This window comes from Erythrolamprus reginae, chromosome 2, assembly GCF_031021105.1.
Source record: "Erythrolamprus reginae isolate rEryReg1 chromosome 2, rEryReg1.hap1, whole genome shotgun sequence".
NCBI classification, from domain to species: Eukaryota; Metazoa; Chordata; class Lepidosauria; order Squamata; family Dipsadidae; genus Erythrolamprus; species Erythrolamprus reginae.
This window is the reverse complement of record NC_091951.1, coordinates 142,639,001-142,655,691: the sequence shown is the minus strand read 5'-3', so window position 1 is coordinate 142,655,691 and position 16,691 is coordinate 142,639,001. Positions and strand designations below refer to the sequence as shown.

The window sequence follows — 16,691 nt, the reverse complement described above, 5'->3', positions numbered from 1 at the left end:
CCTATCTGTTGGAAATGCAAAAAAGAAGTTGGTACATATTATCATGCATGGAGGACCTGTCCTGAGACTAAAATATTTTGGAATAAAGTAGAGAATTGGATAAATGAAATAACAAAGGAGAAGATTAAAAAATCTCCTGAATTCTTCTTATTGGGTATTTCAAATATAAAGTATAAAAAAGAAATCTACTATTTAATAATACATATATTGGTGGCGGCACGAATAGTATTCGCACAGAAATGGAAAGAAAAGACGATACCGAAAGATACTGAGGTATTCAAAAAAATTATAGAATGTGCAGAATTAGACATGATGACTAAACGTTTGAACAACCAAACCGAAACAGAATTTTATAAAATATGGGATAAAGTATATGATTGGTGGAATGTTAAAAATAGTATTAAAAATTAAATATATAAGAATAAATGATTATTTGAAGAATTATAAGATAGAATTAAATAGTTTATACTATAACTAACTTAGAAGTGCTTATTTTATCTTCTTTTTGTATTACTAATAACTTGTTTATTTCTCTTTACATACATATATATATATATATATATATATATATATATATATACAAGTATATTATTTTTTAAAATACAAAGAAATTTAATCAATAAGTTTAATGTTAAAAACATAGAATTAAATTTAATAATGATGTAATCCACAAGTGTGGTATTTCTGCATAGATCTGGCAATAGTTAGGGTTTTTTATATTCTGTATTAGTTAGACTTCTACGATAAGCGGAGCAATGGCAACTCCTTAAATGTTTAATGTTGTATGTCTTTGTTTGTCCTTTTTTGAAAATAATAAAAAATATTTTTTTTAAAAAATAGAAGGTTTGAATCTTATTATTTATTGAATCTATTAATTTTTGAATATTTGAATCTTTGATTCAAAGGTTTGAAAGAGTGCTTCATTTCAATAAATTTTCTATCAATTCAACCCCTCAAAATAGATGTGCAGATCAGCATGATGAACATTCAAAGCAGCAAATAGTATCTGATGACTTCAAAGTGTATTACCTTGAAGAGCATTCGGAAACTACAAATCATGCAAAATGCAGCCGCATGAGTGGTCATGGCCCTTCCTAAGCATGCCCATGTTTCTCCAGCACTCTGCGGACTGCATTGGCTACCGATTTTTTTTCCAGATGCAATTCAATGTGTTGGTAATGATCTATAAAGTCCTACATGGCATTGAGCCAGATTACTTGTGGGACCGCCTCCTGCCGCATGAGTCCCAGCAACTGGTCAGGCCCCATAGAGTTGGCCTTCTCCAGGTCCCATCAACTAGACAATGTTGATTGGCAGGGCCTAGGAGAAGAGCCTTCTCTGTGGGGGCTCCAACCTTCTGGAATCAGCTACCCACAGAGATTCGTACTGCCCCCACCCTCCTTGCCTTCTGCCATAGATTTGATCCTGGATGAGGAGGCCAATCTGGCATGTGTGACTGAAACCTGGCTGGGCCCAGAGGGAGGAGTTCCTCTCTCAGAAATATGCCCACCTGGGTTTCAGGTATGGCATCAGATGTCACCCCAGGGAAGGGGGGGAGGAGGGGCTATTATAGCCAAGGAGAATCTTTGCCTGTGTGGACTCGTTGCCCCTGAGATTGCGGGTTGTGAGTCCCTCCTTGTGAAGTTGGACTTAGGGGTTCAGGTGGGCTTGTTACTCACTTACCTGCCTCCCAGCTGCGTGTCAACAGCCCTGCCTATGTTGCTCAAGGAGGTGGCCAGGTTGGCGGTGGAGTTCCCCGGACTTATTGTCCTGGGGGACTTCAATCTGCCATCGCTTGGCAGTTCCTCTGGATCGGCACAGGAGTTCATGGCCACCATGACAACCATGGACCTGACCCAAGTAGTTCAGGGTCTGACTCACGAGGGGGGACACACACCCGACATGGCATTCCTCTCGGGGCAATTGAGTAATGGTCTGAGAATAAGGGGCTTAGAAACATTGCCTTTGCCATGGTCAGACCATTTTCTACTGCGGCTCGATTTCTTGGCTGCAATCCTCCCCCGCAGGGAGGCAGAACCGATTAAGAGGTTCCGCCCCAAACGCCTGATGGACCCAGAGGGCTTTCAGAGGGTGCTTGGGGTTCTACCAGATTCACTCGTCCACAGCTCGGCGGAGTCTCTTGCTGAGGCCTGGAATAAGGCTGCAGCAGAGGCTCTTGACCGAATTGCGCCACTGCGACCTCTCTGTGGCACTAGACCCCGTAGAGCTCCATGGTTCAACAAGGAGCTCCGGGAGTTGAAATGCCAGGGTGACCCACTCCCTTCTAAATCAGAGGGGAGTTGGGGAGCTCTTGCAGGGCAGTGTCAAGGAATTTAACTTGTTTTTTGCTGATAAAGTCGCTCAGATCCGGGTGGATCTCGGCTCCAATTGTATAGCAGTATTGACTGACAACGAGTCAGTCAAAGTGACTGGGGCTAAACATCTTTGTCCATCCATCTGGGAGGAGTTTGACTTGGTGACTCCTGATGAAGTGGACAAGGCCATTGGAGCTGTGAGTTCTGCCACCTGTTTATTGGATCCGTGTCCCTCTTGGTTGGTTTCGGCCAGCCGAGAGGTGACCCAGAGCTGGGTCCAGAAGATTGTCAATGCCTCCTTGGGGAGGGGGTCCTTTCCAGCTCCTTATAAGGAGGCACTTGTGCACCCCCTCCTCAAGAAGCCTTCCCTGGACCCAGCTGTGCTCAACAACTACTGTCCAGTATCCAACCTTCCCTTTATGGGAAAGGTTGTTGAGAAGGTGGTGGTGCTCCAGCTCCAGCGGTCCTTTGAAGAAGCCGATTATCTAGGTCCTCAACAGTCGGGTTTCCGGCCCAGTTACACCATGGAAATTGCTTTGGTCGTGTTGAAAGATGGTCTCCGGGGGGGCCCAGGACAGGTTTATCTTCTGTCCTGGTGCTCCTTGACCTCTCAGCGGCTTTCGATACCATTGACCATGGTATCCTTCTGCACCACTGGGTGAGATCATCCAAGGGCATGGGGTGAGGTATCATCAGTATGCAGATGATACCCTGTTATACATCTCCACCCATGTCCTGTCAGTGAAGCAGTGGAAGTGATGTGTCGGTGCCTGGAGGCTGTTAGGTTTGGATGGGTGTCAACAAGCTCAAGCTAAATCCAGACAAGACGGAGTGGCTGTGGGTTTTGCCTCCCAAGGACAATTCCATTTGTCCGTCCATTACCCTGGTGGGGGGATTATTCACCCCCTCAGAGAGGGTTCGCAACTTGGGCGTCCTCCTTGATCTACAGCTAACACTGGAACACCATCATTCGGCTGTGGCGAGGAGGGCTTTTACCCAGGTTCACCTAGTGCATCAGTTGCAGCCCTATTTGGACAAGGAGTCATTGCTCACAGTCGCTCATGCCCTTATCACCTCGAGGTTCGATTACTGCAACGCTCTGTACATGGATCTATGAGTCTACGGAGAGGGGCGGCATACAAATGTAATAAATAAATAAATTAATTAATAATAATAATAATAATAATAATAATAATAACAACAACAATAATAATAATAGGGCTACCTTTGAAAAGTGTTTGGAAACTTCAGATCATGCAGAATGCGGCCGTGAGAGCTATCATGGGGATTGCTTGATTCGCCCACGTTTCTACAACACTCCGTGGCCTGCCCTGGCTGTCGATTGGTTTCTGGTCACAATTCAAAGTGTTGGTAATGACCTTTTAAGCCCTTCATGGCATTGGACCAGAATAGCTGGTCCGGAACCGCCTTCTACCACACGAATCCCAGCGGCCGATAAGGTCTCACAGAATTGGCCTTCCCCGGGTCCTGTCGACCAAACAATGTTGTTTGGCGTGCCCCAAGGGAAGAGCCTTCTCTGTGGTGGCCCCGGCCCTCTGGAATCAACTCCCCCCGGAGATTAGAACGGCCCCCATCCTCCTTCTCTTTCGCAAGTTACTCAAGACCCACCTGTTTGTTTATTTATTTATTTATTTGTTTGTTTGTTTGTTTGTTTATCTATCTATCTATCTATCTATCTATCTATCTATCTATCTATCTATCTATCTATCTATCTATCTATCTATCTATCTATCTATTTATTTACATGCCGCCCCGCGTACAATAATAATCCAATACTAAAAACGATTAAAAACCCCTTAATATAAAAAACCAAACATCTCCCCCAGGATTTCTTATATTTTATGTTTGGTATGTATGTGCTGTATGGTTTTTAACAGTTGGGGGTTTTTATATAATTTTTATTATTAGATTTGTTCCATTGTTATACTGTTTTTATTACTGTTGTGAGCTGCCCCGAGTCTTCGGAGAGGGGCGGTATACAAATCTAATAAATTATTATTATTATTTTAATTTCTTTATTGAGTTTTCCCATATGGTTCAAATCACACATTATTCTGTTTTACAGATTATAAACCATCTCTATTAAAATTCTTATAATAGATTTTTACCTGTTACATTCCATTATATACATTATATTTTATACTTTTATATTCTAATATTTGTTATATTCAATAACTGGTAAATAAAACTTTTTACAAGGTAGCTGTAGATTGTTTCCATTGTACTGTTGCTTCTTATTATATTGTTTCTATATTCTCTTTTGAACCCATTCTTGCCATGTTCGTTTTGATTCCGTGATTTTTTTCCCCTTGATTGATTTAGTGAGTTCGTCCATCTCCACGCATATATATATCTTATCTATAATTAATTCTTCCATTGGGGTCTATGCTGCCAGGCTTGGGGCGATTAGACTCTAGCCCTCTGGCCAATAAATGTCACGTATGGTTGTTGTCTGAGTGGGTATCATTGGTTTTTTAATAAAATTAGGGATTATAGATTAATATATCTAGTTTTAAATTAATTGGATTTAGGCTACTATATTGTATTGTTTTATTTTTTTATATGTAGTAGGCCACCTGAGTCCTCAGAGAGGGACGGCATATAAATCCAAACAAACAAACAAACAAACAAACAAACAAACAAACAAACAAACAAATAAGATGTTTGATAGTTTCAGTATTGCACAATGTAGTTTTGGCACTGAAATATACCCTAAAAATAAATGGCATAGAACAAATTTTCCTCCCTCCCTTCCTTCTTTTCTTCCTCCTTTCCATTTTTTTAAAGGAAACATAAACTAATAGTTGAAAATAAATTTTGTCAAAGCTTCTGGCTGAAATTTGATACTTAATGAGTTGAAATTCTAAAGAAAAAATATCTAGCACTATCTAATGTATCAGATTATTTCTGTTGGTTGTGACTGAAAGTTTTTCCACTATTAAAATTTGGATTTGGCCCTACTTAATTAGTTCACTTTTAAATTTGGCTTTAAAAAGGCTTGAGGAGATGGCAGTTCTGAAATCTGTAATTTCTAAGCATATATTAAACACAGGTTTCAGTGCCCTGCTCTTTCTTGTTTTAATACTTTATCCTTTAATTGGTGTTTTAAGTAAATAGATTTTCAACTGCCTGCCACAGATTTAGTTATTTCATTTTTTTAATGCCTCAAAAAAAAAAAATGGATACATTCACTTCCCTGGAAAAGTTAAATTTTTTCTTCTTTCTTATAGAAATGAAAACTACATTTGAAATCAATGTGAAAATAATCTGTACACTCACCATTGCCCTTTGTTATTTGATCGAGGATAGGTATTGCAGGTCGTCCACCAAATTCTTCATTATGAGTTACCAAAGCATTTTTCACAGCCTCATATCCACAAATCACAACTATTGGCTTTGGTCCTACCCAGATAGTAAAAACTGGACCATACTTCTTACTGAGCTGAGGACAAAATTCATCAAAGGTGTGAATCAGTAGAATTTGTTGGACATCTGATTCATTTAATGGCTGACAGGATCTCTAAAATTTATTAAATTAATCTTTAATATAATCTCTTTAAAATCTTTAAACAAGAAAGATAACTTACAGAAAACAGTAATTAAGAGAAAGGAAAAAAGAACAGAAAAAAAGAACAAAGCTAAATTGTGCAGGAAAAAAGAAGGAAGAAATAAATAGAAGTTGATTTCTCTTTTTTTTCAACTGTTATAAAATTGCATTAAACTCCTAATTTATGGTTGCAAGGTGTTCTGTCTGGGTCCCCCCAGATGCCAACACCAACCAAAAAGAATATCCAGACACACTGGTAAAAAGCAAAGGCAGTTTATATACTGGAAAGCAAACACAGGTAACAAAAACTGTTCTTACAGACAGGAACACGATGAAGCTTCACAGAGGTTTCACGAAGGCCAGGCAATAAAACAGGATTCTTGCTGGCAAAAACAACACTGGAGATAATAAAACCCACACCTTCCCCAAGTCTTTCAGCCTTCTAGGCCACAAGCCAAGATCAGAGATGCCAAGAATCGAAGCAAGGTCACAGGACTCCCAGTTGATAACTCTCCACAAGACTGTAAGGGCGGGCCTGCCTTTTCAACCCTGCTGAGGAGAACCACAACCAAACCCAGCTGTTGCCAATTCAGGGATGGAAATACCTTTCTAATTGGCTCCTTCTTTGAGCTGCATGTCTCTGCCTCATGTCTATTATAGCCTGTGCATCTTCATCCAATGAATCCAGGCTACTAGCTGGGGAGAGGCCCCCCCGGGGGGTCTCAGGCTGCTCTCCCTCCTCCTCTTCCTGACGTTCCTCTCCCCCGTCTGCCTGGTCCTCCCCCTCCTGGTCACTGTCCTCCTCCTCTGGGCATGGATCCGGCAGAGCTCCAGCCGGTCCCTGAGGAGCCTCAGGCTGAATCATTTTTTCTACTGTCGATCATTTATAATCATCAAATCCACATATCCTTTTTTTTGTTTCATGAAAAATATCCAAAAAAGATTAATTAGTGTTTTTTTTCTCTGATCAAAGCACTCATTTTAGTCATCTCTCAAGCTCCATCATGGTTGTCCAATCCCTTTTAAAAAACTCCTAGCATTGGACCAATCACAACTTGTAGAGGCAAGTTATTCCACTGATTAATAGTTCCAACTGTTCTAGATTATTTCTCTCCTTGGTTTGTTTCCATCCATTGCTTCTTGTCCTGCCTCAGGTGCTTTGAAGAATAGCTTGACTCTCTCTTCTTTGTGGCAACCTCTGAGATATTGGAACACTGCTATGCACCCCTAGTCCTTCTTTTCATTAAACTAAACATACCTAGTTGCTACAGCCATTCTTCATATTTTTTATATTCCATCCAGTCCCGTACTCATCTTTATTGCTCTTCTCTGCACTCTTTCTACCTTTCCACATTTACATTATGGCAAACAAACTGAATGCAGTGGTATTAACCTTTCACATGATCTTGAAGAAGATCTATCTTCAGCTACACATATTCATCTTTAAAATCTTCTAAATTTACATGTGTTGTTTATTAACATTTGAATCTTGGCAAACTGCTTACCTCAAGGTCCCCTTTCCACTTCCCCCTGCTCCTCTCCACTCCAATCTCCCTGTGGATCTCCCACCTGAGTGTTGACTGACCAGAACGCCCACCAGCATACCCAGGAAGGCCATCCACCTTGGGATGGCAATTGAGTCAGACCATTCCTGGGGAGAGGAGCCTCATAGGACCTTGCCTGCATTCCATTTCTCCCACAGATGCTGCGTAGTCATCCCAGGCTTCGCTTAAGAGCTGGAGGCAGGGGAGGGTCAGTGGCCCGAGCTGGCAAGCAAGTGAGGCAGGCGGTGGCAGGATTCAGAGCCAAAGAGGTGGTGACAGGGACACCCACTGCTCACCCTGCACTTATTAGATTAAATTAGATTAGATTTATTGGATTTATATGCCGCCCCTCTCCGCAAACTCGGGGCGGCTCACAACAATAATAAAAAACAGCACAGTACATAATACCAAATCCAATGCCCACCAATCTAATTTAAAATTTAAAATTAGTAATCTCATAAAAACAGTATATATAAAAAACAGGCACACAGTCAATCAATCAACAAACAACATGGGCAAGGTGGAGGTGTTTTAGTTCCTCCATGCCTGACGGCAGAGGTGGGTCTTAAGGAGTTTACGAAAGGCAGGGAGGGTGGGGGCAATCCTAATCTCAGGGGGGAGCTGGTTCCAGAGGGTCGGGACCCCCACAGAGAAGGCTCTTCCCCTGGGTCCCGCCAGATGACATTGTTCAGTCGACGGGACCCGGAGAAGGCCAACTCTGTGGGACCTAACCGGTCGCTGGGATTCGTGCGGCAGGAGGCGGTCCCGAAGATATTCTGGTCCGGTGCCATGAAGGGCTTTATAGGTCATAACCAACACTTTGAATTGTGACCGGAAACTGATCAGCAACCAATGCAGACTGCAGAGTGTTGGAGTGATATGGGCATACTTGGAGAAGCCCATAATTGCTCTCGCAGCTGCATTCTGCACGATCTGAAGTTTCCGAACACTTTTCAAAGGTAGCCCCATGTAGAGAGCGTTACAGTAGTCGAGCCTCGAGGTGATGAGGGCATGAGTGATTGTGAGCAATGACTCCCGGTCCAAATAGGGCTGCAACTGGCGCACCAGGTGAACCTGGGCAAACGCCCCCCTCGCCACAGCTGAAAGGTGTTTTTCTAATGTGAGCTGTGGATCGAGGAGGACGCCCAAGTTGCGTCCTTGGGAGGCAAAACCCACAGCCACTCCGTCTTGTCTGGGTTGAGTTTGAGTTTGTTGACACCCATCCAGGCCCCAACAGCCTCGAGGCACCGGCACATCACTTCCACTGCTTTGTTGACTGGACATGGGGTGGAAATGTACAACTGGGTATCATCGGCATATTGATGATACCTCACCCCATGCCCTTGGATGATCTCGCCCAGCGGTTTCATGTAGATATTAAATAGCAGGGGGGAGAGGACCGACCCCTGAGGCACCCCACAAGGGAGAAACCTCGGGTTCGTCCTCTGACCCCCCACTAACACTGACTGCGACCGACCGGAGAGGTAGGAGGAGAACCACTGAAGAACAGTGCCTCCCACTCCCAACCCCTCCAGCCGGCGCAGAAGGATACCATGGTCGATGGTATCAAAAACTGCTGAGAGGTCAAGGAGCACCAGGACAGAGGACAGGCCCCTGTCCCGGGCCCGCCAGAGATCATCCATCAATGCGACCAAAGCAGTTTCCGTGCTATAGCCGGGCCTGAATCCAGACTGCTGAGGACCTAGATAATCGGCTTCATCCAAGGACCGCTGGAGTTGAAGTGCCACCACCTTCTCAACAACCTTCCCCATGAAGGGAAGGTTGGAGACTGGACGGTAGTTATTAAGCACGGCTGGGTCCAGGGAAGGCTTCTTGAGGAGGGGGCGCACAACCGCCTCCTTATAAAGGGGCAGAAAGGACCCCCTCCCCAAGGAGGCATTGACAATCTCCTGGACCCAGCTCCGTGTCACCCCTCGACTGGCTGAAACCAGCCAAGAGGGACACAGATCCAGTAGACAGGTGGTGGAACTCACAGCTCCAATGGCCTTGTCCACTTCATCAGGTGTCACCAAGTCAAACTCCTCCCAGACAGATGGACAAAGACGTTTAGCCCCAGTCACCTCGACTGACTCATTGTCTGTTGACTCTGTTTCACAATTGGAGTCGAGGTCCGCTCGGATCCAGGCGATTTTATCAGCGAAAAATGTGTTAAAATCCTCGGCACTACTCTGCAAGGGCTCCCCAACTCCCCTCTGATTGAGAAGGGAGCGGGTTACCCTAAACACAGTGGCCGGGCGGGATTCCGCTGATGCAATCAAGGCGGCATGATACGCGCATCTTGCCGCCTTGAGCGCCACTTTGTAAGTCTTAATATGAGCCCTTACAAGTGTTCGATCGGATTCGGACTTACTCTTCCCCCATCGCTTCTCCAGACGTCTCTTCTGGCGCTTCAACACCCAGAGCTCCTCGTTGAACCATGGAGCTCTATGGAGTCTAGTGCCGCGGAGAGGTTCCAATGGCGCAATCCGGTCAAGAGCCTCCCCTGCTGCCTTGTTCCAGGCCTCAGCAAGAGACTCTGCCGAACTGTGGACAAGTGTATCTGGAATAACCCCAAGCGCCATCTGAAAGCCTTCTGGATCCATCAGGCGTCTGGGGCGGAACCTCCTAATTGGTTCCGCCTCCCTGCGGGGAAGGATTGGAGCCAGGAAGTTAAGCCGCAGTAGGAAATGATCTGACCACGACAAAGGCAACACTTCTAAGCCCCTTAATCTCAGATCATTACTCAATTGCTCAGAGAGGAATATCATATTGGGTGCGTGCCCACCCTCGTGAGTCGGACCCTGAACTACTTGAGTCAGGTCCATGGCTGTCATGGTGGCCATGAACTCCTGTGCCAGTCCAGAGGAACCGCTGAGCGACGGCAGATTGAAGTCCCCCAGGACGATAAGTCCGGGGAACTCCACCGCCAGCCCGGCCACCTCCTCGAGTAGCACAGGCAGGGCTGTTGACACGCAGCTGGGAGGCAGGTACGTGAGTAACAAGCCCACCTGAACCCCTAAGTCTAACTTCACCAGGAGGGACTCGCAACCCGCAACCTCTGGAGCAATGAGCCTACGCAGGCCAAGACTCTCCCTGGCTATAATAGCCACTCCTCCCCCCACTTCCCTGGGGTCGAGGTTGGTGCCATACCCGAAACCCAGCTGGGCAAATTTCAGAGAGAGGAACTCCTCCGTCCGGGCCCAGCCAGGTTTCGGTCACACAAGCCAGGTCGGCCTCCTCATCCAGGATCAGATCCCGGATGAGGAGAGCTTTATTTACCACCGACCTGGCATTGAGTAGCAACAACTTGAGCCCAGGGCCAGAATTACACTCATCACCAGTGCCTTGAGTTAAGCTCATGGAGCCTGAAGGAGGGATCACTACTAAGCAGCGATCCCTCCTTCCCCTGGAACGGCTAGCTCCATGGCTTCCGCCATACCTGCCTCTCCCCAGCAAGACCGGGATATTTTGACCCTCTGCCACCCCAGAGCTAAGTGTCCCCTCCCCTCCTGCCCTTCCAGCGTCAGGTGTGCCAAAAATTCCATTTATGTCATATTCATTCATTTCATACATATTATAATCCCCCCCACCCACTCCATTCCATCTATCACCCCCCTCCCAATGGGCTCATTGTACACGACCAGCCTCACCACCACAAGTAGGGGTGCATTTTAAATTGCAGTAGGCAAAGCCCAGAGGAGATAGTCCCATGCAATGTGTGCACACCTGCCTCTTCCTTGTTCTCCCTTTCCCAGCCTGGAGCCACTCTTTCTCCAGCGGCACTCCTTTGACAATGAGAGAGAGAGTGAACATGCATACCTCACAGGACTGTCCTGACATTATCAGGAATGTCTTATTTTTGGTAGAGGATCCATTTTTTAGTTGAAGACTACTCATTTAATTAAAACGCTGATAATATAGCCTGTTGATCCATACACTATGGGCTGTTAAGCAAAATGGCCTGTTAAGCATAATGAGTTAGGTGAAGCTAATTGATAATAATAACAGTGTTGGAAGGGACCTTGGAGATCTTCTAGTCCAGTGTTTCTCAACCTTTTTTGAGCCGCGGCACATTATTCACATTTACAAAATCCTGGGGAACATTGAGCGGGGGCATGTGGGGCGTGTGTGTGTGTGTAAAAAAAAGTTTGGACAAAAAAATCTCTCTTCCTCCCTTTCGCTCTATTTTTCTCTCTCCCTCTTTCTCTCTCTCTCCCCCTTCCCTCCTCTTTCTTTCCCCTCTCTCTCCATCTCTCTTTGTTTCTCCCTTCCTTCCTCTCTTTTTTGCCCTCCTTCCCTCTCTCTGTCTTTCCCTCACCCTCCTTCCCCCCTCTTTCTCTCTCTCTCTTGCTTTCTCTCTCTTGCTGTCTTTCTCTCTTTCTCTCTTCCCCCTCTCTCTCCCTCTCTCTTTCTCTCTCTTGCTATCTCTCTTTCTCTCTCTCTCTTTTGCTTTCTCTCTTTCTCTCCCCCTCTCTCTCCCTCTCTCTTGCTATCTCTCTTTCTCTCTCTCTCTTTTGCTTTCTCTCTTTCTCTACCCCCTCTCTCTCCTTCTTTCTCTCCCCCTCTCTCCCTCTCTCTCTCTCTCCCTCTCTTGCTATATCTTTCTCTCTCTTTCTCTCCCCCCCTCTCTTCCTCTCTCTTTCTCTCTCTCCCTCTCTTGCTTTCTCTTTCTCTCCCCTCTCTCTCCCTCTCTCTTTCTCCCAGTAGCCGTGGGGCGACGGCAGGGTGATCAGCTGTGAAGCGGAGCTCCAGAACGGAGGCACAGACGGCGGTGGCTAGACGCCGTACATTTCTGGCATTGCGCTGGGCATGGACGTGGGGCTTGAGCCTCCGTCCTGGTCCAGCCAGCAGGCAAGTGCCAGCCACGCAATTCCAGCATTTCCAGCCGCCGCCGTCGTTGCCTCTGTTCCTCTGTTCCATAGCTCCGCCTCAAAGCTGATCACCCTGACGTCGCCCCACGGCTACTGGGAGAAAGAGAGAGGGAGGGGGGGAGAGAAAGAGAAATCAATAGAAGGGGAGAGAGAGAGGGACCACCCTGCCACCGCCCCACGGCATGGCTCCTGCCCACTGCCGCTGCCGCCGCCATCACCCTCCCGCTGTGCGCCGCCCTCCCACCGCCCTCCCGCCGCCCTCCCACCAAGCCCCAAAGCTCACCTGCTGACAGGGAAGCTCCAGCCGGGCGGGGCACCGCAGCTGCTGGAAAACTTGGAAGGCGCAAAGAAGCAAGCTCAGCTTCCAGTCTCACAACTTTTTTCTCTTCGCAAAAAGTTGCGAGACCAGAAGCTGAGCTTATTTCTTCGCGGCACACCTGACCATGTCTCGCGGCACACCAGTGTGCCGCGGCACACCGGTTGGGAAACACTGTTCTAGTCCAACCTCCTGCTTAGGCAGAAAACCATACACTATTTCAGACAAATGGTTACCCAACATCTTTAAAACTTCTAGTGCTGGAGTATTCACAACTTCTGGAGGCAAGCTGTTCCACTGGTTAATTTTTCTGTCAGGAAAATTTTCCTTAGTCCTAAGTTACTTCTCTCCTTATTTAGTTTCCACCCATTGCTTCTTGTTCTACCCTCAGGTGCTTTGGAGAATAGTTTGACTCCCTCTTCTTTGTGACAATCTCTGAGATATTGGAACACTGCTATCATGTCTCCCCTGGTCCCTCTATTCATGCATTAATATTTGCTTTACAATATTTGGAGTATTAGATATGATTCCAACATGTAGAATTCAGAAGCAACTTGAAATATCTAGCAAAGACAGTATTGCTGTGTAAGAGAATGTAGTTCTTTTAAAATATACATCCACGTACACAACTCTTACAAATTTTATAGGTATGCTTCTTCATTTATGACCAAATTCCATGGCTATTTTAATTGAAATTTATGAAGTCATAAGCTAATTACTGTGAACAGATCAATGAAAAACAAACCAAGTATGGTATATTATAAACACAGCATTTTGCTGATCCAGCAATATAGTAACTTTATCAGAGGAAGATATAAGTTTTTTCTGGCATGATCTCTTTTTAAGAATCTCATGTTGGTTTCTAGCTAATGGCCTTTTTTGTTTCAAGATGCTCAGAAACCCTCCGCTTGATTATTTTTTCCAGGGTTTTCCCAGGTATTGATGTCAAGTTGATTGGTCTATAATTTTCTGGATCCATCTCCACCCCTTTTCTAGATTGGGATCACATCAGCTCTCTTCCAATCCTCTGGTAGTTCTCATATATTACAGGAGCTTTGAAAGGTTACATTTGTTGAGTTGTGGGACAGAAGAGACTTCAAGAAAATAGTTCTGTATTGCAACTATATACAAAATCCAGCAGCAAGCCAGGCTGACAGATAGCCCTTATATAGGTAGCTCAATCAAACAGGGATCTCTATTTTCCCACCTGAATGGAGGACCTGGTTGGCAACAGGCAGTCTGGATATCTAACAATATTTACTGGCTGAGACATCACATCTGACAGCTCATACAGAATCCTCTGATATAAACCACCTGGTGCAGATGATTGATTGATTGATTGATTGACTTACTTGCTTGCTTGCTTGCTTGCTTGCTTGCTTGCTTGCTTGCTTGCTTGCTTGCTTGCTTACTTACTTACTTACTTACTTACTTACTTACTTACTTACTTACTTACTTACTTACTTACTTACTTACTTACTTACTTACTTACTTACTTACTTATCTATCTATTTTGTCCAATACACAATAATACACAATGAAGGTTATAGAGGATATAGTAGAGAAGAAATATGAGATATAGAAGTGAACTCTATATTCATTCAGAGTGGTTAGGCATTCTCTTACTATTTTCCTGGCTATTTTGATTTGTATGCCGCCTATTCTATCTTTCTCAGTGTTGCTTTTGAGAGTTTGGGTTATTTTGAGAGGTTGGGTAAAAATAAATGCAAAGAAAGAGTTAAACTCTCAAATTATGGGTAACTGATAATCTCCCAAATACTTCTTAATCTTTCTCCCACTAAGAAAGGAATCATATTCGGAGAGGGGCGGCATACAAATTTAATAAATAAATAAAATAAATAAATACATATCAAAAACTATCTTACCTTTGAGTAGTTTTTATACAGAGGCAGAATACCTTTTTGCAGTAGATTCCCCAGAAAGAGCCAGGGCCTGGGGCCAGGAGGGAACCTGCCTCTTGCTTGCTGAAACCGGAAGGCCCAGAATATGAACAGAAAGAGAATAAACAGTATTATTGTCTCAGGGATCAGCTCCATCTGCAGGTTGATTCTTCTGGCCTTGATGGAGAAGATGTAACGAGACTTTGGGGCTGGAAAAAAGCTGAAAAGTCACATGAGAATGAGAGAAGCAATGTGATGTTTCTCTAACCTTCTCCCATCTACTCCCCAAATTGTGTCACATGTAAAATACATTATATAGGTAATGTTTATAATAATATTAAACATTTATGATCTTATGAAACTGAATTACTTGCTGTGAAATGGCCATAGGCTGTGGGTTTGATACACCTGATCTACAATATCAGTTGGGCAAACCGTGATGAAATAAGAACAGGAACAGCAGCCTGTCACTTTCCAAATATTTGGACTTTATTCTAAGATTGAGAGAGCTGAGCTGAAAAGTTGATTGATAGTAAAAAGCCCTATGCCCATATATGAAGGTTCAATTTGATTTATTACTCAAATGTATATACATATGAGTCTTCTCATTTGGTCAGCACCTGATTAGATATGGGTCAATGGTGATCAGTGTGAATTGGACTTTGCTCATTTGTGGTTGTATAATAATTCCAGAATGATCCCTCTTTTCATCCTGGATAATCTTCCCCATAATTGTTTACCAACTCCTAGTTCAGTGATAGTGAACATTTTTTGGTTCAAGTGCCAAAAAAGGGAGGAGGTGGGGGGGGGGTATGCCTGACCAGACTCATAATTCCATGCAAGCCCCCCTGTGCATGCATGCATTACACCCCCTGCTCCTGGCACACAATGGCATGCCCATTTTTCGCTCTCCCTAGAGCAGTGGTTCTCAACCTTTCTAATGCTACAACCCCTTAATACAGTTTCTCATCTTGTGGTGACGCCCAACCATAAGTCAATTCTCCCAACAGAGCTATAAGCTGATTGATAGGAAGGTCAAAAAGACACCCCCACTGTAAACGTCTGATTAGTTGGATTGTAAAAACATGTTCCAAGGCGCCAGAATAGAAGCTTTTGTTCCTAACACCAGGGGAAATTTGTCTTTTCCCATGGTCTCAGGTGACCCCTGTGAAACAGTCATTTGACCCCCAAAGGGGTCCCAACCCCCAGGTTGAGAACCACTGCCCTAGAGCCTTTCTAGGAGCCTGAGGAGGATGAAAACAGCCTCCCTCCTCCAGAGGCCCTCGGGAGGCCAGAAATGATCCATTTGACAAGTTCCGGATGAACCAGAAGTTCTGGGTTTTTTGCTCCCCCAGGCTTTAGACCCTTGCTAGGAGCCTGGGGAGGGCAAAAACAGCCTTCCCCACCTCACCCCTGGAAGCCCTCCAGAGGCCAGAAATGGTCTGTTTGCCAACTTCTTCAAATTGTGAAATGAGCCATTTCATGCCTCCAGAGAACCTACGGGATGGTGGTGGTGAGGAAGGCCATTTTCACACTCCGCAGGCTCCTAGAAAGGCTCTGGAGCTTTGGGAGAACAAAAAAATGGGCCTTTCCCATCGCCTCCGGAGGCTGAAAACAGGCTGTTTCTTGACCTGTAGTGGGCCCAGAAAGCCCAAAAGTCAGCTGACCTCACATGCCCATTGATATAGCTCTTTCAACAATCTAGAGAGACCATAACAGGCCCTGCCAAACAGCCAGCAGTTTCTACAACCAAGGAATCCAGTTACAGCAACAGCTGATATGGAGGCTGAGAAAAAGTCTTAAAAAAGAGCAAGAAACAAACTAATTCAGAATGTGGAGAGCTTACCGTGGGAAAACACAACAGAGTTTATGGCAAAGCAATGCCTACTCACAGCGCAAACAGTAGTTTCAATATTTGAGCAACTGATAACCATTCAGCATGATGTAGAGACAATGAAGAAGGATATGGCAATTTTCCTCTCCCTCCTGCTATTTAATATCTACATGAAACCACTGGGGTGAAGTATCATCAGTATGCAGATGATACCCAGCTTTATATCTCCACCCCATGTCCAGTCAGCAAAGCAGTGGAAGTGATGTGCCGGTGCCTGGAGGCTGTTAGGGTCTGGATGGGTATCAACAGACTCAAACTCAACCCAGATAAGACAGAGTGGCT

The 16,691-nt window shown here is 44.9% G+C and overlaps 1 protein-coding gene across 1 annotated transcript in view; it reads right to left on the bottom strand.

The window, feature by feature from the left end:
* The window catches only part of LOC139159442 (cytochrome P450 2H2-like), a 59,226-nt gene extending 44,555 nt beyond the window's left edge, over positions 1–14,671 (bottom strand). The window contains exons 1-2 of the mRNA XM_070736759.1: positions 14,501–14,671; positions 5,616–5,778 (exon numbers count right to left, since the gene is read on the bottom strand). Of these exons, the coding sequence (XP_070592860.1) occupies positions 5,616–5,778; positions 14,501–14,671 (334 nt within the window). The remainder of the gene's footprint in view (positions 1–5,615; positions 5,779–14,500) is intronic.
* Between the last annotated feature and the right edge of the window lie 2,020 nt (positions 14,672–16,691).